This window comes from Apus apus, chromosome W, assembly GCF_020740795.1.
Source record: "Apus apus isolate bApuApu2 chromosome W, bApuApu2.pri.cur, whole genome shotgun sequence".
NCBI classification, from domain to species: Eukaryota; Metazoa; Chordata; class Aves; order Apodiformes; family Apodidae; genus Apus; species Apus apus.
Window position 1 is genome coordinate 10,383,481 of NC_067311.1, and position 21,186 is coordinate 10,404,666.

Below are 21,186 nucleotides of genomic sequence, written 5' to 3' on the forward strand. Positions count from 1 at the left end.
TATGAGGAAGTAACTAGGTGGATAGATGATGGTAGAGCGGTAGATGTGGTTTATCTTGATTTCAGTAAAGCATTTGATACTGTCTCCCACAGCATCCTTGTAGATAAACTGAGGAAGTATGGGCTTGGTGATCAGGTAGTGAGGTGGATCAAGAACTGGTTGAAAGGAAGAAGTCAGAGAGTTGTGGTCAATGGGGCAGAATCTAGTTGGAGGTCTGTGACTAGTGGAGTCCCTCAGGGGTCAGTACTGAGACCAGTGTTGTTCAATATTTTCATCAACGACCTGGATGAGGGAATAGAGTGTACCCTCAGCAAATTTGCTGATGACACTAAACTGGGAGGAGTGGCTGACACTCCAGAAGGCTGTGCTGCCATTCAGCGAGGCCTGGACAGGCTGGGGAGAAACTTGATGAAATTCAAAAAGGGCAAGTGTAGGGTCTTGCATCTGGGGAAGAACAACCCCATGTACCAGTACAGGTTGGGGGCTGACCTGCTGGAGAGCAGTGTAGGAGAAAGGGACCTGGGGGTCCTGGTGGACAATGGATGACCATGAGCCAGCAATGTGCCCTTGTGGCTAAGAAGGCCAATGGCATCCTGGGGTGCATTAGAAAGGGTGTGGTTAGTAGGTCAAGGGAGGGTCTCCTCCCCCTCCGCTCCTCCCCCTCCTCCTCTCCGCTTTCTCCAGCAGCGGCTCCGGGATTTCTCGGGACTCTTCCCAGTTCAGGGGAGTGCTGTGGGAGTTGCTGGGGGTGGGGGGAGGCGAGAGGCTTTTGCCCATATCTGAATATATCTGTATATAATTGTATATATTTTCTTGTGTGATTCATTAGTGTTTTAATTAAAGCTGTGTAGTTTAGTTTTCAATCCAGCCAAGTCTCTCTCCTTTTCTCTCTCTCCTTCCCTGACTGGGTGGGGGGGGGAGGGGATCGAGAGCATTGTTGTCGGACCTGAGTCAAACGGTGACATTCCAGTACATCAATAAAAAAAGGAAGAATAGGGGAAATGTAGGCCTGCTGACGAATGAGGCAGGTGCCCTTGTGACTGATGACACAGGGAAGGCGGAGTTATTGAATGCCTTCTTTGCTTCAGTCTTCACTGCAAAAGCCAGCCCTCTTAAATCCCAGACCCTGGAGAGAAGAGATGAGGTCTGGAGAAAGGAAGACTTTCCCTCGGTAGAGGAGGACCAGGTTAGAGGCCACTTAGCCAAACTGAACATCCATAAATCCATGGTCCCTGATGGGATGCATCCACGAGTTCTGAGAGAGCTGGCAGATGTTATTGCTAGGCCACTCTCCATCATCTTTGAGAGGTCATGGAGAACAGGAGAGGTGCCTGAGGACTGGAGGAGGGCTAATGTCACTCCAGTCTTCAAGAAGGGCAAGAAGGTGGACCCAGGGAACTAGAGACCAGTTAGTCTCGCCTCCATTCCCAGTAAGGCGTTGGAACAAATCATTCCAGGTGTCATCTCAAAACATGTGAAAACAAAGAAAGTAATTGGTAGAAGTCAGCATGGATTCACCAAAGGGTGACTGACTTCTATGACATCATTACTGGCTGGCTAGATGAGGGGACAGCAGTGGATGTTATCTACCTTGACTTCAGCAAGGCTTTTGATACTTTCTCCCATAACATCCTCGTTAGGAAACTCAGGAAGAGTGGGCTTGATGAGTGGACAGTGAGGTGGATTGAGAGCTGGCTGTATGACAGAACTCAGAGGGTGGTGATCAACGGATCAGGGTCGAGTTGGAGGCCAGTAACCAGTGATGTCCAGTTTAGTTCAACGTGTTCATCAATGATCTGGACGAGGGGACAGAGTGTATCTTCAGCAAGTTTGCTGATGACACAAAACAGGGAGGGGTGGCTGACACTCCAGAGGCTTGTGCTGCCATTCAGCGTGACCTGGACAGGCTGGAGAGTTGGGCAGAGAAGAACCTCATGAGGTTCAATAAGAGCAAGTGTAGGGTCCTGCACCTGGGAAGAAAGAACCCCAAGCACCAATATAGGTTAGGGGTGGATCTGCTGGAAAGTAGTTTGGAGGAGAAGGATCTTGGAGTCCTGATAGACAGTAAATTATCCGTGAGCCAGCAGTGTGCCCTTGCTGCCAAGAAGGCCAATGGAATCCTGGGTTGCATAAAGAAGAGTGTGGCCAGTAGGTCAAGGGAGGTCATTTCCCCCCTCTACTCTGCCCTGGTGAGGCCACATCTGGAATACTGCATCCAGTTCTGGGCTCCACAGTTCAAGAGAGACAGGGAGCTACTGGAGAGAGTCCAGAGGAGGGTGACAAAGATGATAGGGGGATTGGAGCATCTCTCTTATGAGGAAAGGCTGAAGGAGCTGGGACTCTTTAGCCTGGAGAAGAGAAGGCTGAGGGGAGACCTTATCAATGTATACAAGTATCTAAAGGGTGGGTGCAAGGAAGATGGAGACAGGCTCTTCTCAGTAGCTCCCAGTGTCTGAACAAAGTACAACAGGTACAAGTTGGAACATAGGAAGTTCTATTTAAATATGAGGAAAAACTTCTTTACAGTGAGGGTGATGGAGCACTGGAACAGGATGCCCAGGGAGGTTGTGGAGTCTTCATCTCTGGAGATATTCAAAACCTGCCTGGATGCAGTCCTGTGTAAAGTGCTCTAGGTTATCCTACTTCAGTGGGGAAGTTGGACTAGATGATCTTTAGAGGTCCCTTCCAACTCTAGCAATTCCATGATTCTGTGATTCTGTGACCCTACAAGGACTTGGGAAACCTTGAGCATCTGCAGCAGCCCCAAGAACTTAAACCTGAAAAGGTAGGTGGCTAAGGAATTAAGCACTTCCAGGACTAAGCAGTGACTTATGAAGGCATTTTAAGTACATAATTTTGGGAATCGGGTGCCTAAGTGCCTCCTTGAATGTAGTCCCAAACATTCTTTTTCTGCAGCTCACTAAAGCAGCTTGTGTATTGGCTTCAGTGCAGTCTGGGACACACTTCTGCTCCAGGCTGTTTGGTGTTCATCAGGACCCTGCAAAAGGGAAAAAAAATAACTGGGTTATCTCCCTTCTTATTGATAGAGATTGGGTTCTGCTTATTGTCAGACAACTTTCAAATTAAAAAACTTTGAGCAGAAATTAAAAATGAAACAAGAAAGAGTTCAAATTCACCACTGAAAAAATATCTCAGCGAGTTGTTCACAAGAGACAAAAAAGTATTAAACAGGTAAAATCTTGAAAAAAGGTTTCATGAATGTTTAATGTAAGTTCTAAGAATATAGCCTGTCAATTTGGAATAAAAAGTTAATGTAGAAAAGATATATGTGGTAAATTTATACAAGAATTAAAGTTGCTACAGACAGAACACGCCTGACACACCAATAAGGAAAAAGTTGTCACTTTTGCCCATAAACACATAACTGACTTTGCCAATTGCTACAGACCCTACGTGCTGGTCTAATTCTACCAGCCCATTTTTGCCTGTTTTTCTTTATTAGGTTTGTTCTTCCTTCAGGAAGTGGAGATGAGGAATCTGTGGGAATGCATTTCAGCAGAGGATTGTTAGTAGAAGTGTTGTCAGTTATTAATTTAAATAAGTTATATTTCACGTAATATATAAAACACATTTGGGAAAAATCACATAAAAGAGAACATAAGGGACACACAGAATAAAAACAAGGCCTAGATAACAGTGAAACAGTAAGAATTAGAAAAAAAAAGATTCCAATTAGAGAAAAACACTCCCCAAGTGATCAACAGCCTGGCCTTGAGACATGCCTGCAGGACACTTGCAAGACAGATGAAAGGGAAGGAAAGAAGCACTCCCCATAGCTTATCTTGGCTACAGCCTTGAGCACTGGGGAAAAACACGAGTAATTGAAATCACTGTATTAATACATTAATGAGCCATTAGCATACTAAAATTCACACCCACAGGCTAGAGGGACCCCTACTAACAACAAGCCCCTCACTCTCTGAGCACGTGTAATGAAATTCTTGAGCATTGCCACCTTAAATGGAAGCGAGGAATCAGTTGACCAATCGTGTGTGCGAGTGATAGAATAATGTTAGAGATAGAGTTCTTTCTTGCAGTTTTGGGTATAAAAGTAGCACTTGCGTTTCGGGAAACTGAGCTTGCTTTGTGGAATACCACCCTGCTCCCTTTTCTGTGCAGAACTGGATATTAAAGCAAAATATCTCAACTCTGTGTGTGGATTGGCTTCTTGCTGTCCTGGTTTGAGGCAGGATGAAGCCAATTTTCCTTTTACTGATTTTTTTTTCCATCAGTAAACTTTCTTTTAACTAGCACCAGAGTATTCCAACTAAGACTGATAACAGTGGAATGTTTTTTCTAATTGCTGGGGCTTCAAGGTCGCACCTTCACTCTGCTGGCTCAGACACTACGGGAAGATCTATGACCCCCCCCGTAGGAGGCTGAGTTAGACAGACAGCAAAATTGGCCAGAGATATTCCATTCCATATATCTACGTAAGCTCAGAGGAAGATCAGAGATCACAGAAGACAGCTTCCTTCCTGTCCTGGTTTGAGCCAGGATAAAGACAGTTTTTCTTTTGCTGATTTTTTTTTTTTTTTCAGTGAGCTTTCTTCAACTAGCAACTGCGTGTTCTGCTAGGTTGATAAAACACTGGAATGTTTTTATAATTGCTGGGCCCTCAAGGTCGTGCCTTTGCTCTGCCGGCTCAGACACTGCGGGGGGATCTGTGGCCCCCCCGTGGGAGGCTGGGTTAGACGAACAGCAAAACTGGCCAGAGATATTCCATCCCATATATCTACATAGGCTCGGGGGAAGGTCGGAGATGACAGAAGAAAACTTCCTTCCTTCCTGCTTCGCTCTCTCGCTGCTTCGCTTCGCCTCTCTGTCTGCCTTCCTTCTTCTCTCTCTCTCTCTCTCTTCCGTTCATGGCCGGCGTCTGGGAAAACACCATCTGCCCATCATCGTCGACCCATCGACCTCAAGCCCTCCTGACCCTCATAACTCTCTGCCTTTCTCCAGGAGCAGCTTCGGGATTCCTCAAAATTGTCTCGTCTGAGGGGAGTGCTGTGGGAGTTGCTGGGGGTGGGGGGAAGCGAGAGGCTTCTACCCACACCTTTGTATAATCACATATATAATCTCCTCTCATATCACATATTAGTATTCTAATTAAAGCTGCACGGTTCAGTTTTCAATCTAGCCAAGTCTCTCTCTCTTTTTTTTTCTCTCTCTCCTTTCCTACCTGGGTGGGAGGGGGAGGGGATCGAGAGCATTGTTGTCAAACTGAGTCAAATGGTGACACTTCCTGCTTCTTCTTCTCTTCTCTTCTGTCTATGGCCAGCATCCAGGGAGGGCTCCATCCACCCATCACCGTCAACCCTTACGCTGTGCATCTCCTGACCCTCATCACTCTGTGCTTTCTCCGGCAGCAGTGTGGATTTTTCGTGACCATTCGCAGCTAAAGAGAGTGCGGTGGGAGTTGGGGTTGGGGGGATGCGAGAGGCTTTTGCTCATATCTGAACATATTTGTATATAATTGTATATACTTTCTTATATCCTTAGTGTTTAATTAAAGCTGTGTAGTTTATTTTTCAATACAGCAAAGCCTCTCTTTCTCTCTCTCCTTCTCTACCTGGGCGGGAGGGGGAGGGGATCAAGAACATTGTTGTCGAACCTGAGTCAAACAGTGACAGTTGCACACTGGGTAACAGATCCCACTTTTGGGACTACAGAAGCATGACATGTTTGGTAGGAAGGGCATATTTCACTGCTTTTGTTTTTAATTAAATAAATGATTCTTGCTTTTTTTCCAAAAGAAAAATCTTTAAATATAGCATGAGGTGAATCAGTACCAACACACTAGGCGTTGCATTACTAAATGATTTTAGGAAGGAAAGGAGAGTGAGAGAGAATAGGAGAAGAAAAGTTAGAGAGATAGATAACAGAAAATCACCAGTCCTGGATCCAGTGCCCAATGGGGGAGTTGGTGTCAGTGAGGCTCCCAGAGCCCACCATCACAGCTCCTCCTTTTATAGGCCTGTGGTTGAGACATATCACCACTGAGCAACTGGAGTGGACCTCCACCTCCTCCACTCCTCTATCTTATCACAATCATTGTATATACATATGCAGGCCATCATTGTTGTGTCCATCCTCTCAGACAATCCTTTTGGGATGCAAACGAGGTTTTGTTTGAGAGCTTACAATGGTGTTTCAATACCACTTCAAGTGCGGTCCCAACATGCTGAAGATCTGGCAGGGGTGCTCACCAAGCCACTTTCCATAATTTATCAGCAATCATGGCTGACTGGAGAGGTACCAGCAGAATGGAAATCAGCCAGTTTTACTCCCATATGCAAGAAGGGACAGAAGGATGATCTGGGAAATTACAGGCCTATTAGTCTGACTTCAGCATCCTGAGTACCGTTATGCGGTGCATGCAGAACTACCAGGTGATCAGGCCCAGTCAGCATGGGTTCATGAAGGCCAGGTCCTGTTTGACTAACCTGCTCTCCTTCTATGACAGGGTGACACACTTATTGGATGAGGATGTTGTTTACCTGGACTTTAGCAAGGCCTTTGATAACGTTTCCCACAGCATTCTCCTAGAGAAGCTGGCTGCTCATGGCTTGGATGTGCACACGCTTCGCTGGATAAAAAAAATGGTTGGACGGCCAGGTCCAAAGAGTTGTGTTCAATGAAGTTAAATCCAGTTGGCAGACAGTCACGAGCAGTGTTCTCCAGGGCTCAGTGTTGGGGCTGCTCCTGTTTAACATCTTTATTGATGACTTGGTTGAGGGGATAGAGTGCACCCTCAGTAAGTTTGCAGATTACACCAAGTTGGGTGGGAGTATTGATCTGTTTGAGGGTAGGGAGGCTCTGCAGAGGGACCTAGACAGGCTTGACCAATGGGCCAAGGCCAATAGCATGAGCTTCAATAAGGCCAAATGTTGAGTCCTGCACTTTGTCCACTGACCTGCTGGAGAGCAGTGCAGGAGAAAGGAACCTGGGGGTCCTGGTGGACAGGAGGATGACCATGAGCCAGCAATGTGCCCTTATATCCTGGGGTGTATTAGAAAGGGTGTGGTTAGTAGGTCAAGGGAGGGTCTCCTCCCCCTCTATTCTGCCTTGGTGAGGCCGCATCTGGAATATTGTGTCCTGTTCTGGGCCCCTCAGTTCAAGAAGGACAGGGAACTGCTTGAGACAGTCCAGCGCAGAGCCACAAAGATGATTAAGGGAGTGGAACATCTCCCTTATGAGGAAAGGCTGAGGGAGTTGGGTCTCTTTAGCTTGGAGAAGAGGAGACTGAGGGGCAACCTCATCAATGTTTACAAATATGTAAAGGGCGAATGTCTGGAGGACGGAGCCAGGCTTTTTTCAGTGATGTCTAGTGATAGGAAAAGGGGCAGTGGGTGCAAACTGGAACATAGGAGGTTCCATGTAAACATCAGAAGAAAACTTCTTTACTGTGAGAGTGACGGAGCACTGGAACAGGTTGCCCAGAGAGGTTGTGGAGTCTCCTTCACTGGAGACATTCAAAACCCGCCTGGACGCGTTCCTGTGTGATGCACTCTAGGTGATCCTGCTCTGGTAGGGGGGTGGGACTAGATGTTCTTTTGAGTTCCCTTCCAACCCCTAAGATTCTGTGATTCTGTGTGATAACAACCCCCAGCAGTGCTACATGATTGGGGAGGAGTGGCTAGAGTGTTTCCCAGAAGAGAGGGACCTGGGGGTGTTGACCGACAGCCAGATGAACATGAGCCGGCAGTGTGCCCAGGTGGCCAAGAAGGCCAACAGCATCCTGGCCTGCATCAGGAACAGCGTGACCAGCAGGACCAGGGAGGTGATCCTGCCCCTATACTCGGCCTTGGTGAGGCTGCACCTCGAGTACTGTGTGCAGTTTTGGGCACTGCAGTATAGGAAGGACATTGAGGTGCTGGAGAAGGTGCAGAGAAGGGCAACTAGGCTGATTAGGGGTCTGGAGAACAGGTCTTCTGAGGAGAGGCTGAGGGAGCTGGGGGCTGTTCATCCAGGAGAAGAGGAGGCTGAGGCGAGATGTCATTGCTCTCTACAACTACCTGAAAGGAGGCTGTAGTGAGGTGGGTGTTGGCCTCTTCTCCCTAGTGACTAGCGATTGGACAAGAGGAAATGGGGTCAAGTTGTGCCAGGGGAGGTTCAGGTTGGATATTAGGAAAAATTTCTTCACAGAAAGGGTGGTGAGGCATTGGAGCAGGCTGCCCAGGGAGGTGGTGGAGGCATTGTCCTTGGAGGTGTTCAAAAAATGGGTAGACCTGGTGTTTCAGGAGATGGTTTACTGGTTAGGGGTTATAGGGCAGACAGCTGGACTTGATAATCTTCAAGGTCTTTTCCAACCTTGATGATTCTGTGGGACATTTCAGAACTCCTCACAGCTAAGGAGAGTGCCATGGGAGTTGCTGGGGGCAGGAGGAGGCAATAGGGGCTTTGCACATTCCTGAACACATTTGTATATAATTATACATATTTTCTTATCTTTGGTATTTAATTAAAGCTGTCTAGTTTAGTTTTCAATCCAGAAAGTTTATCTCTTTCATTTTCTCTCTCCTTCCCTACCTGGGTGGGAGGGGATCCTGAGTCAAACCCTGACAATATCACAGTTTAATTTCCCCCTGGACATGTACATGTCATTAATATTAACCTCCTAGAATTCTTCAACTGGAACAAGATAAGTTTCTCCACAGGTCTTACTATATCCATGTAGACTTGATTTGATTGCAGTCTGATCTAATAACTGCAAAGACATTTAATAAGACGGTATCTGGGTTAAGCAAACACAAGCCATGGAACTCAGCTCAAACCTAGCTCATCACTATCTCATATAATGGGATATGGGATGTTGAAGTACTGCCGGGAGGAACTTGTAGAGTCTCAAAATGAATACTTGTCTCAAAACAGTGGCCCTGACAAACTGGACATTGTGCTCAGGTGGGTTCCTCATTTGATAAGCCACATGGACCCTGTTCTCACAAGGAGAGCTCCTCATTTGACAACCATCCTGATAAACCGGACACTGTTCTTGCAAGGGGAGCCCCTCATTCAGTAGCTACCCTGATAAACAGGACATTGTCCTTATTCAATAAGGAACAGTGGCCGGCAAGAGGAGCCCTGTGGAGGCACAGTGCCATATTGCGAAAGACCACTTTCCTGATTAAGGACAAAGCGCATGTGTGAAAATAAGGGTCATTGCTCAGTCAACCCAGTTGGGGGGGAGGGGGGGCAAGTGACCACCTGGACTCCCACTCCCCAGTAACTCATTTCCAAAACATTCCCAAATCCAACACCGGGTCTGCACAGTTGGCCGAGCCTCTACCCAGGAGAGGTGAGGACAGGTAGCATAAAAGAGACTGACTCGAAATGCTTGCTGCGTGCACCTGCCATCCAAGGACCACAACGTCATGACAAGATTGTCACTGGATTCAAGGGTGGTGATACCTTTTCTATCCCCTTTCTTCATCTCTATCTCTCTGTTTCTAACCTTATTCTCAGCACATAAAGATAACGTAATTTCTATTTTTGCTAAGTTCCATTGGTTGTAACCTGTTGTTTTGAGAGTAATATTGTGTGTTTTTTTGACAAGCTTTATAATTGTCCTGGTTTGAGCCAGGATGAAGCCAATTTTCCTTTTAGTGATTTTTTTTTCCCTTCAATAAGCTTTTTTTTTTAACTAGTAGCAAAGTGTTCCAGCTTGGAATGATAACAAATGCTGGAATGTATGCTATTGCTGGGAATTCAAGGTCACATATTTGCCCTGCCAGCTCAGGCACTACGGGGAGATCTATGACCCCCCCATAGGAGGCTCAATTAGGCAGACAGCAAAATTGGCCAGAGATATTCCATTCCATATATCTACGTAAGCTCAGTGGAAGGTCAGAGATCACAGAAGACAACTTCCTTCCTGCTTCTTCTTCCCTTCTCTCCCGTCCATGGCCAGCATCTGGGGAGGACTCCATCTATCCATCCATCACTGTCGACCCCTAGGCTAGAGCTCTCCTGACCCTCATAACTCGGCGCTCTCTCCGGCAGCAGTCTGGGATTTTTCGGGACTGTTCGCAGCTAAGGAGAGTGCTGTGGGAATTGCTGGGGGAGGCAATAGGGGTTTTGCACATACCTGAACACGTGTATATAACTGCATATATTTTCTTTTATCATTAGTGCTTAATTAAAGCTGTGTAGTTTAGTTTTCAATCCAGTCAAGTCTCTCTCTTTTTCTCTCTCCCCTTCCCTACCTGGGTGGGAGGGGGAGGGGATCGAGAGCATTGTTATCGATTCTGAGTCAAACTGTGACAATAAACTTACTCAATTTTAAGTAAAGTTGTGTTTTGTATAAGCCTCCTGGGTAATGGTCTTACTCTTAGAGTACCACACAGACAATTCAAGATGTTAATCTTGCCAAATGGGTTGTTTAAAGAGATTAACTAAGAGAGGGTTGATCCCACCTCTGGGGAACGCTAGCTGTTCAGGTGGGAGGACAGAGCTATTACGGGAACTGGTGAGTTGTGAATGTAGAATGGGACACCATGAGGAAGATAAAGAGCAAGTCAGCCCTATGACTATGGTCCTTATGGCCAACCTTGTTGTTTGCAGCACTCTTTTAATAGCCTGGATATGGAGAATTTCCTCACTAAATGTCCTTTCTTTACTGTTTTTTTTCCCTATTCATTATTCTTTATTTTACTTCTTTGGGTACATACTAGCAACACTGCCAAATGTAATGTGCTCGAAATAGAAATTTCCCAAGAATCTGGGGTTGAATCTTAAAACCAAAACTACATTCTTCAATTGATACTTCTAAAACAGAGGTGTGGGGTTAAGCTACAGAAACTCACGTGATCGATCTAGTGGACTAGTGGAGTCCCTCAGGGGTCGGTACTGGGACCGGTGTTGCTCAACATCTTCATCAACGACCTGGATGAGGGTACAGAATGTACCCTCAGCAAGTTTGCTGATGACACCAAGCTGGGAGGAGTGGCTGACACACCAGAAGGCTGTGCTGCCATTCAGAGAGACCTAGACAGGCTGCAGACTTGGGTGGGGAAAATCCTGATGAAGTTCAAGGGCAAGTGTAGAGTTTTGCATTTGGGGAAGAAAAATGCCATGTACCAGTACAGGTTGGGGGCTGACCTGCTGGAGAGCAGTGTAGGTGAAAGGGACCTGGGGGTCCTGGTAGACAGGAGGATGACCATGAGCCAGCAGTGTGCCCTTGTGGCTAAGAAGGCCAATGGCATCCTGGGGTGTATTAGAAAGGGGGTGGTTAGTCAGTCAAGAGAGGTTCTCCTCCCCCTCTATTCTGCGTTGGTGAGGCCGCATCTGGAGTATTGTGTCCAGTTCTGGGCCCCTCAGTTCAGGAAGGACAGGGAACTGCTTGAAAGAGTCCAGCGCAGAGCCACAAAGATGATTAAGGGAGTGGAACATCTCCCTTATGAGGAAAGGCTGAGGGAGCTGGGTCTCTTTAGTTTGGAGAAAAGGAGACTGAGGGGTGACCTCATCAATGTTTACAAATACGTAAAGGGTGAGTGTCAAGAAGATGGAGTTAAGTTTTTTTCAGTGAAGACCAGTGATAGGACAAGGAGTAATGGATACAAATTGGAGCATAGGAGGTTTAAGGTGAATATCAGAAAACTTTTTTTTACTGTGAGAGTGACAGAGCACTGGAACAGGCTGCCCAGAGAGGTTGTGGAGTCTCCTTCACTGGAGACATTCAAAACCCGCCTGGATGCGTTCCTGTGTGATGTACTCTAGGTGACCCTGCTCTGGCAGGGGGGTTGGACTAGATGATCTTTCGAGGTCCCTTCCAACCCCTAGGATTCTAGGATTCTATGATTCTATGAAAGAACTGTACATTTCTGCTGCATAGGTGAGGAACAATTTGTATTTAAATGTAACTATTGCTTAACTTCCTTTTCCAGGCTTTTATTTGTTTAAACTATCTTTGATTAATTTAATTAAAACAAAACAAAAAAATTAAGCATTTTGCTCCTTTTGGAAGGTTTTGTCATTTTTGTTTAGGAGAAAAAAGGTAGGATAAGTAAAAACCCTCTTTCATACTTGTATCTGAAAGGGTTAATAGTGATGGTCCATGGCTGAAAACAGACAAGAGAAGAATGCAAGCTTTTGAAGAAACAGAACACTGGGAGGAACCTGGAAATTGTACACACCACAGAGGGAGGTAGAAGCAACCTTTTGCATAATTAGCGCCTGAACAGAGGCTGCACAGAAAGGGCAGCCAAAGGACAGAGGGAGGTAGAAGAAGATAGATGAAGTAACACCAAGGGGGGCGTCATGTACCCCAGACCCAATTGGTTGCGCATGCGTATTTGGCCTTGTGTTATGCAACCTGGGTGGGACAACTTGCAACACAGGTGTTGGAACTCTGTCTCCCTGCCAAGAATATATAAACTGAGCTTTTGCTTTTATGTAGGGAATTATTAGCTTAATAAATTGCATGTGTTTATCTTATCAGTGTGTTCATGTGTCTCCCCTTTTGAGCCGCTAAAGTAATCCCTGATCCCACTCTAAAACAATACTGACCTATAAGAAGGAAACCAATAGATTATAAACAGACTTCAGGCTTAATTCAAAGGAAATAAGCCAGAAAACTCTTTAAAAGATGTTGTTTAACCTCTATATAAATGCACCTTGCTTGTCAAAAATATTTATACAAAAATTAAGACAATTCTTAATTCTTGAGTGTTATAAAAATGCAACCTGTTTTCCAAGTCAGTTCAACCAAGACTTATTTCAGATAATTTACATTACTGAACATCCCTGAAAATTTGTAACTTAATAAGCTAATTAATCACAGTGGAGTCTCAACCTTGACAATTGGCAATGTAGATGCAAGTCTGAAGATAAACTGAATCAGCAATAAACAATGAGCAAATCATTTCAAACATAAAAAATGTTCTAGCCACACAGCTTGCATTCATATCCCCTTAATAAACATAATTTTTATTAGGCTAGCTCTTCAAATTTCCACTCACAATTATACTTTATACTAAAAAAAAACCCCAACCCTCACTATAATATTAATTTCAGAAAGGGGATTTAGTGTTTAGGTTTTTGTATGCTTAACACTCTAGTACGTGTAACAAGTAGTCTCCATTTTCAGAGCTAGTGTGAATAGACATGTGTTTTCCTTTTTGAGACAACATTTGTCATGAGACAGTACTTGCTGTGCAAAGTGGGTGGCAGCTAAATTTTGTCCACTCAATATGAAGTTTCATAATCAGTTCCTGTTATAGGCATCAATCCTTCATTCATTCAGTCATAAAAATGTGACTTACCAGAAAAGGAAAAAATAGAGTCTAAAAGCACAGAATTACATGGCTACTCTACTAAGAGTCTGTAAACAGAGAATCGTTTGAATTTAGGAAACCCAAATCTAGGAAAGTAATCTGAAGTAGGCTTTTATCCAGTCAACTTCCTTAAAGATCCAAAAGGTTTTGAGGTCTACAAAGTATGCACTAAAATACCATATTTCAAAAAGCAATAAAGCAAATAATATATTCATTATTTCAAAAAAGTTGCAATGGTAGTGTAGGCATACACAGCATAGCTTACTTAGAATGAGTGGTACTGATTCTACTACATAGCCCTATAACTGTTTCCTTTCTACATAAATGAAGATTAAACCAGGATTCTAGGTGAACACAAAACCATCCTTGTACACCATCTACCACTGGCAACAGTTCTTCAGCAGCAGCAATGTTTGCTCTGCTGCTTGAGTCATACTCATACTGAGGAAAGTCCACAAATCAAAGTTCATAGATTAAACACTTTCATACTTGTGAAGAGCTTCTTCTAGCTTTTGTGTCACTTTTTGAAAAAAGAGTATTTGATGTTGCAAGAAATGCTGCATCTGTGATTTAAAGTCCCTCACACGAATTTTGTGGAAATGATTAATTTCTGCTAGGGTTGCAAAAGAAATGATGTTACATCGTTCTTGAATGCCCTCAGCTTTTTCAAACTCCATCTTCCCCTCTTCTACATGCCGCTTACTCTCCTTTACTTTGGTAAGGGCTCCTGCGTAAAGAACAAAACAAAACAATTGAACTGTGAGGACAATGTAGACTCAACTACTGTACTTTAACAAGTGATTTAATAACAAGGATTCATAGAAGGCTCATTCTAAAAGTATTTATATGCATACATATATATATGAATGAAAAGGAATTAAAAAGCTTTTTCAGATCAAAAATCACAGAACAGTGAATCTTGTTTAAAAAAAAAAAACACAACATTTTTTAAGACTCTAGCTTACAAAAGTAAGTAAAACACACCTATTTCAAAATCTTAACAATCAGATGGTTCCCTTCAGAGAATATTTGATAAATATACCAGCAGTGGGAAAAAATGAAAGCACTAGAAAACTAGTCTCCAGAAAAATAGTCTCATTCAGAAATTGGTCTTTATGAAATATCAAAATTTTCACCATCTGTATGAAACATCAAAAGGAAATCGGAGTACACAAAATCTTGCCAATAGACCACTCTTTTTTTTTATTTCAGTAAAGCATTTGACACTGTCTCCCACAGCATCCTTGTAGATAAGTTGATCAAGTATGGGTTTGATGATCAGGCAGTGAAGTGGATCAAGAACTGGTTGAAAGGAAGAAGTCAGAGAGTTGTAGTCAATGGGGCAAAATCTAGTTGGAGGCCTGTGACTAGTGGAGTCCCTCAGGGGTCGGTACTGGGACCGGTGTTGTTCAACATCTTCATCAACGACCTGGATGAGGGTACAGAATGTACCCTCAGCAAGTTTGCTGATGACACCAAGCTGGGAGGAGTGGCTGACACACCAGAAGGCTGTGCTGCCATTCAGAGGGACTTAGACAGGCTGGAGACTTGGGCGGGGAAAAACCTGATGAAGTTTAACAAGGGCAAGTGTAGAGTTTTGCATTTGGGGAAGAAAAATGTCATGGACCAGTACAGGTTGGGGGCTGACCTGCTGGAGAGCAGTGTAGGTGAAAGGGACCTGGGGGTCCTGGTAGACAGGAGGATGACCATGAGCCAGCAGTGTGCCCTTGTGGCTAAGAAGGCCAATGGCATCCTGGGGTGTATTAGAAAGGGTGTGGTTAGTAGGTCAAGAGAGGTTCTCCTCCCCCTCTATTCTGCCTTGGTGAGGCCGCATCTGGAGTATTGTGTCCAGTTCTGGGCCCCTCAGTTCAGGAAGGACAGGGAACTGCTTGAAAGAGTCCAGCGCAGAGCCACAAAGATGATTAAGGGAGTGGAACATCTCCCTTATGAGGAAAGGCTGAGGGAGCTGGGTCTCTTTAGTTTGGAGAAAAGGTGTCCTGGTTTGAGCCAGGATTAAGCCAATTTTTCTTTTCACTGATTTTTTTTTCCTTCAGTAAGCTTTCTTTTAACTAGCAACTGTGTGTTCTGCTAGGCTGATAAGACAGTGGAATGTTTTTCTAACTACTGAGGTTTCAAGGTTACACCTTCACTCCGCCGGCTCAGACACTATGGGGAGATCTCTGACCCCCCCCGTGGGAGGCTGAGTTAGACAGACAGCAAAATTGGCCAAAGATATTCCATTCCATATATCTACGTAAGCTCATAGGACGGTCAGAGATCATAGAAGACAGCTTCCTTCCTTCTTCTCGCCCTCTCTTCCGTCCATGGCCGGCGTCCGGGGAGGACTCTGCTCATCCATCACCGTCGACCCTTAGGCTCGAGCTCTCCTGACCCTCATAACTCTCTGCTTTCTCCAGCAGTAGCTCCGGGATTCTTCGGGACTCTTCCCAGTTCAGGGGAGTGCTGTGGGAGTTGCTGGGGGTGGGGGGAGGCGAGAGGCTTTTGCCCATATCTGAATATATTTGTATATAATTTTATATATTTTCTTGTATGATTCATTAGTGTTTTAATTAAAGCTGTATAGTTTAGTTTTCAATCCAGCCAAGTCTCTCTCTTTTTCTCTCTCTCCTTCCCTACCTGGGTGGGGGGGGAGGGGATCGAGAGCATTGTTGTCGGACCTGAGTCAAACGGTGACAACAATTAATTGGCGCCCAACGTGGGGCTCGATTTTAAGCCCAGATTACTCATTTTCATCAATTGGGAGTGTCCAAAATTCCATCTCTGAAGGGAGGAATCCCTCAGAGAGCAATGAGCAATAATTCTGCTGAGTGTCCTGACGGATTGAAAACTGAACAGACACTTGCTGCAATGAATCTATTGGATCTTTTTCCAAACCTGCAATTGTACATGTGGTATGTAGCTGAGGGCATTCTGCACTTTGTAGCTGCTCTTGTGATTCTTTTGTGGTTTATTGACAGAACTGTAGCCATAATCAACCGTATCATTACCAGCCTAGTGATCCTAGGGATGATGATACTGTTCTCTATGGGGGCACTGTATGTGTACGGTTACACTGCAAGTCCTAGTGGTACAACTCCTAAAGTGAATAGAACGGTCCATGTTGGTGACAGCAATAGCTGGTTCAATTTTACCTCTCCATATTCTCTCAAGCTGAATCTCCCAGCTCTTGATGTGAATAGCATGGTTGCAGTGGGGATGTTTTTGCTGAATGTTTATAATATAATGTGGATGCGTAGGGCCAGATGCTGTTCTGCTCACTGCCATTCCCCCACAGGCAATGTTGCTGCCACTGCTGCTGCCAACACCACTGCTGCCAATACCACCACTCCTGCTGCTACAAAAACAACTGCTTCTACAAAGGAAAAGCCTGATCCATCGCGAATCAAGCTAGTTGACCCTGTGACTAAGAGCAAGGCAAAGACAAAAGCAGCAGAAAGTGAGGGTGAGGAAGAAGAGGATTCTAATACAGTTGATGGAGCAGGTGCCTCTCAGACAGAGGCTGACGGTGAGGAAGGGAAGGATTCTAAGTCAGATGATGGAGCGGGTGCCTCTCAGACAGATGCAAAACCAGGCCACTCTGAGACAGATAAAAAACCAGGCCACTCTCAAGCAAATAAAAGAACAGCAGGTCCTCCTCAATAAGATGACGACGATGACCTCACCCAGCCTTTCTCTATGAAAGAACTGCGCCTCATGAGAAAGGACTTCACCCGCATTGATGGTGAGGGAATCCTTCCTTGGCTGCTCCGATGCTTTGATAGTGGTGCTGAGACCTACAATGTGGATGAGCGAGAAGCCAAGCAGTTGGGATCCTTGGCCAGAGATGCTGGTATTGACAGAGCACTTAGTAGTAAGACAGGAACTACTACCCTGTGGGACCGACTTCTTTCAGCTGTGAGAGAGAGATACCCCCACAAGGGTGACATCGGATGGCGCCGAAGCAGAACACCCACTCTCGAGAAAGCCATCACCTACTTGAGAGAGATTGCTGTGCGAGAAGTGATCTATAATAATGATGGAATCACAGATCCTGATGATGTTGAGTGTGACACTCAAATGTTCCGGAAGTTTGTTCAGGCTGTACCAGCAGCGCATGCCCATATATTCTCCTTCATGGGATGTTTTGAAGGTTGCGAAAGACCAACTGTACGTGAGGTAACTGTTAAAGCACGACAGTATGGAGACATCCTCTCTGATTCCCTTTACTTCCAAACCTCAGCCGTTAAGAAAATGACTGACAGGAAGTATAAGATGCCAAACGGATGGGGAAGTAAACTCCAGATTCCTCCTAGAGACAACTGGTCACGTGTTGCAGCCATTAAGAAGAGACATCCTGCTACGAGACAGCAGCGAGGAGGACAGGACTCACTGCGACGCCACCTGTGGTCTCTCTTAAAAAATCATTTTAAAGAGGACATGAGAGTCTGGGACAAGAAACCCACTGATGTTCTCCAGTTATGTGTGCAAGAGCTTCTAAACAGAACAAAGCCAGGAGATGGTTCTTCCAAGAAGAAGGTTGCACCAGTCAACAACCAGGATGGTTCATCGAGCTCTAGTGCTCAACCCTAGGGATGCCCTGCCTCCAGCCAGGAGGAGGAGAGGGACAATCGAGTTTATTGGACTGTGTGGATTCGGTGGCCTGGCACATTAGAACCACAAAGATATAAAGCTTTGGTGGACACTGGTGCACAGTGCACTCTGATGCCATCGAATCATAAAGGGACAAACCCTGTCACTATCTCTGGAGTGACAGGAGGTTCTCAACAACTGACTATTGTGGAGGCCGGTGTGAGCCTCACTGGTAAGGAGTGGCAAATGCACCCTATAGTGACCGGCCCAGGTGCTCCGTGCATCCTTGGCATACACTATCTCAGGAAAGGATACTTCCGTGACCCGAAAGGGTACCGGTGGGCCTTTGGTATAGCAGCTGTAGAGACTGAGGACACTGAACAGCTGCGTACTTTGTCTGGCCTTTCAGATGACCCTTCTGTAGTAGGGTTGCTGAAGGTTGAAGACCAACAGGTGCCAATTGCCACTTCAACAGTGCATAGAGGACAGTATCGCACCAACAGAGACTCTGTGATCCCCATTCATAAGCTGATTCGGCAATTGGAAAGCCAAGGTGTGATGAGCAGGACTCATTCACCCTTCAACAGTCCTATCTGGCCAGTGCGAAAGCCTGATGGCGAGTGGAGGCTGACAGTGGACTATCGTGGCCTGAATGAGGTGACACCACCACTTAGTGCTGCTGTACCAGACATGCTAGAGCTTCAGTATGAGTTGGAGTCAAAAGCAGCTAGGTGGTATGCCACTATTGACATTGCACATGCATTCTTCTCTATTCCCATAGCACCAGAGTGCAGGCCACAGTTTGCTTTCACCTGGAGGGGAGTCCAGTACACCTGGAATCAACTGCCCCAGGGGTGGAAACACAGCTCAACCATTTGCCATGGACTGATCCATGCTGCACTGGAGAAGGGTGGAGCTCCAGAACACCTGCAGTACATTGATGACATCATTGTGTGGGGTGACACATCAGAAGAAGTTTTTGAGAAAGGTAAAAAGATCATCCAAATTCTTCTGGATGCTGGTTTTGCTGTAAAAAGAAGCAAGGTCAAGGGACCTTCGCGAGAGATCCAGTTCCTGGGAATCAAGTGGCAAGATGGTCGTCGCCAGATCCCAATGGATGTGATTAACAAAGTAACAGCTATGGCCACACCATCAACTAAAAAGGACACTCAAACCTTTTTAGGGACTGTTGGTTTCTGGAGAATGCATATTCCATGTTACAGTGAAATTGTGAAACCTCTCTATGAGGTGACCAGAAAGAAGAATGATTTCAAATGGGGTCCTGACCAACAGAAAGCTTTTGAGCAGATCAAGAAGGAGATTGCGCAGGCAATGGCCCTTGGACCGGTTCGAACAGGGCCAGACATCAAGAACGTGCTCTACACTGCAGCCGGACACAATGGTCCCAACTGGAGCCTCTGGCAGAAAGCACCAGGGGAAACTCGAGGTCGACCCCTGGGATTCTGGAGCCGGAGCTACAGAGGTTCTGAGGCCAACTACACAACAAATGAGAAGGAGATACTTGCAGCATATGAAGGAGTTAGAGCCGCTTCAGAAGTGATTGGCACTGAAGCACAGCTCTTTCTGGCGCCCAGGCTACGGGTGCTGAGATTCATGTTCCAGAATAACCTTTCTCCTGTCCACCATGCCACCGATGTGACTTGGAGTAAATGGACTGCTTTCATCACCCAAAGAGCCCGAATAGGGAAACCTAATCATCCAGGTATTGTGGAAGCAATTACAAACTGGCCAGAGGGCACCCACTTTGGAATGCCACCACAAGAAGTGGTGAGACGAGCTCAAGAAGCTCCACCATATGATCATCTACCAGAGACTGAGAAAGAGTTTGCTCTTTTCACCGATGGCTCCTGTCGTCTTGTAGGGAACCGCCGGAAGTGGAAAGCTGCCGTGTGGAGTCCTACACGACTGGTTGCACAAGCAGCTGAAGGAGAAGGTGAATCAAGTCAGTTTGCAGAGGTAAAAGCCATCCAGCTGGCTTTGGACATTGCTGAGCGAGAGGGGTGGCCAAGACTGTACCTCTACACTGACTCGTGGATGGCACCAAATGACTTGTGGGGTTGGCTAAAACAGTGGCAGCAGAATAACTGGCAGCGAAAGGGTAAACCTATTTGGGTTGCTGACCTGTGGAAAGACATTGCAGCTCGGATAGAAAAACTGGAGGTAAAAGTGCGTCACGTGGATGCACACGTGCCCCTGAGTCGAGCCACTGAGGAACATCGACACAACCAACGAGCAGATGAGGCTGCTCAAGTGTTCCAAGTAGACTTAGACTGGGAACACAAGGGTGAGCTTTTTCTGGCTCGGTGGGCCCATGATGCTTCAGGTCATCAGGGCAGAGATGCAACATACAAATGGGCTCGTGACCGAGGGGTGGACTTAACCATGGACACTATTGCACAGGTGATCCATGACTGTGAGACATGTGCTGCAATTAAGCAGGCAAAACGGTTGAAACCTTTGTGGTATGAGGGGAGGTGGTCAAAGTACAGATTTGGAGAGGCCTGGCAAATTGACTACATCACACTTCCTCAGAGCCGCCAGGGTAAGCGCTATGTGCTTGCAATGGTGGAAACAAGTACAGGATGGTTGGAGACATATCCTGTGCCTCATGCCACAGCCAGGAATACTATTCTGGGTCTTGAGAAGCAAATTTTGTGGAGACATGGTACTCCAGAGAGAATTGAGTCAGACAATGGGACTCATTTCAAAAACAGTCTTGTCACTGACTGGGCTAAAGAGCATGGTATTGAATGGATCTACCATATCCCATACTATGCACAGGCCTCAGGGAAAGTTGAAAGGTACAATGGTCTGTTGAAGGCTACCCTAAAGGCAATGGGTGGTGGAACTTTCAAAAACTGGGATAAAAATTTGGCAAAGGCCACCTGGTTAGTTAATACCAGGGGACCATCAATCGGGCTGGTCCTGCCCAGTCAGACCTTTTGCATACTGCAGATGGGGATAAAGTCCCTGTGGTATGTGAAAGAAACCTGCTGGGTAAAAGTGTTTGGGTCTATCCTGCTTCAGGCGAAGGTAAACCTGTCCGGGGTATTGCTTTTGCTCAGGGACCTGGACATACTTGGTGTGTGATGATGGAGGATGGTGAAGTACAATATGTACCTCAAGGTAATCTGACTTTGGGAGAGAATCCTTAATTTGACAGCTGGTAAAGTATAGAGCCTGTATGTAATATATGGTATGGAATAAGGGGTGGAATGTCCTGGTTTTAGCCAGGATTAAGCCAATTTTTCTTTTCACTGATTTTTTTTTTTCCTTCAGTAAG

General features: G+C 45.7%; 1 protein-coding gene across 3 annotated transcripts in view; it reads right to left on the bottom strand.

The window, feature by feature from the left end:
* Positions 1-729: 729 nt before the first annotated feature.
* Positions 730-21,186, bottom strand: part of LOC127395174 (sorting nexin-18-like) — a 58,685-nt gene continuing 38,228 nt past the window's right edge. Inside the window, exon 2 of one of the 3 annotated variants that reach the window (XM_051641714.1) lies at positions 730-2,998. In XM_051641714.1, the coding sequence (XP_051497674.1) occupies positions 2,991-2,998 (8 nt within the window). In that variant the 3' untranslated portion in view covers positions 730-2,990. Of the gene's footprint in view, positions 2,999-12,592; positions 14,020-21,186 lie in introns of those variants that run through there. The other 2 variants (XM_051641710.1, XM_051641711.1) reach the window with 2 other exon arrangements.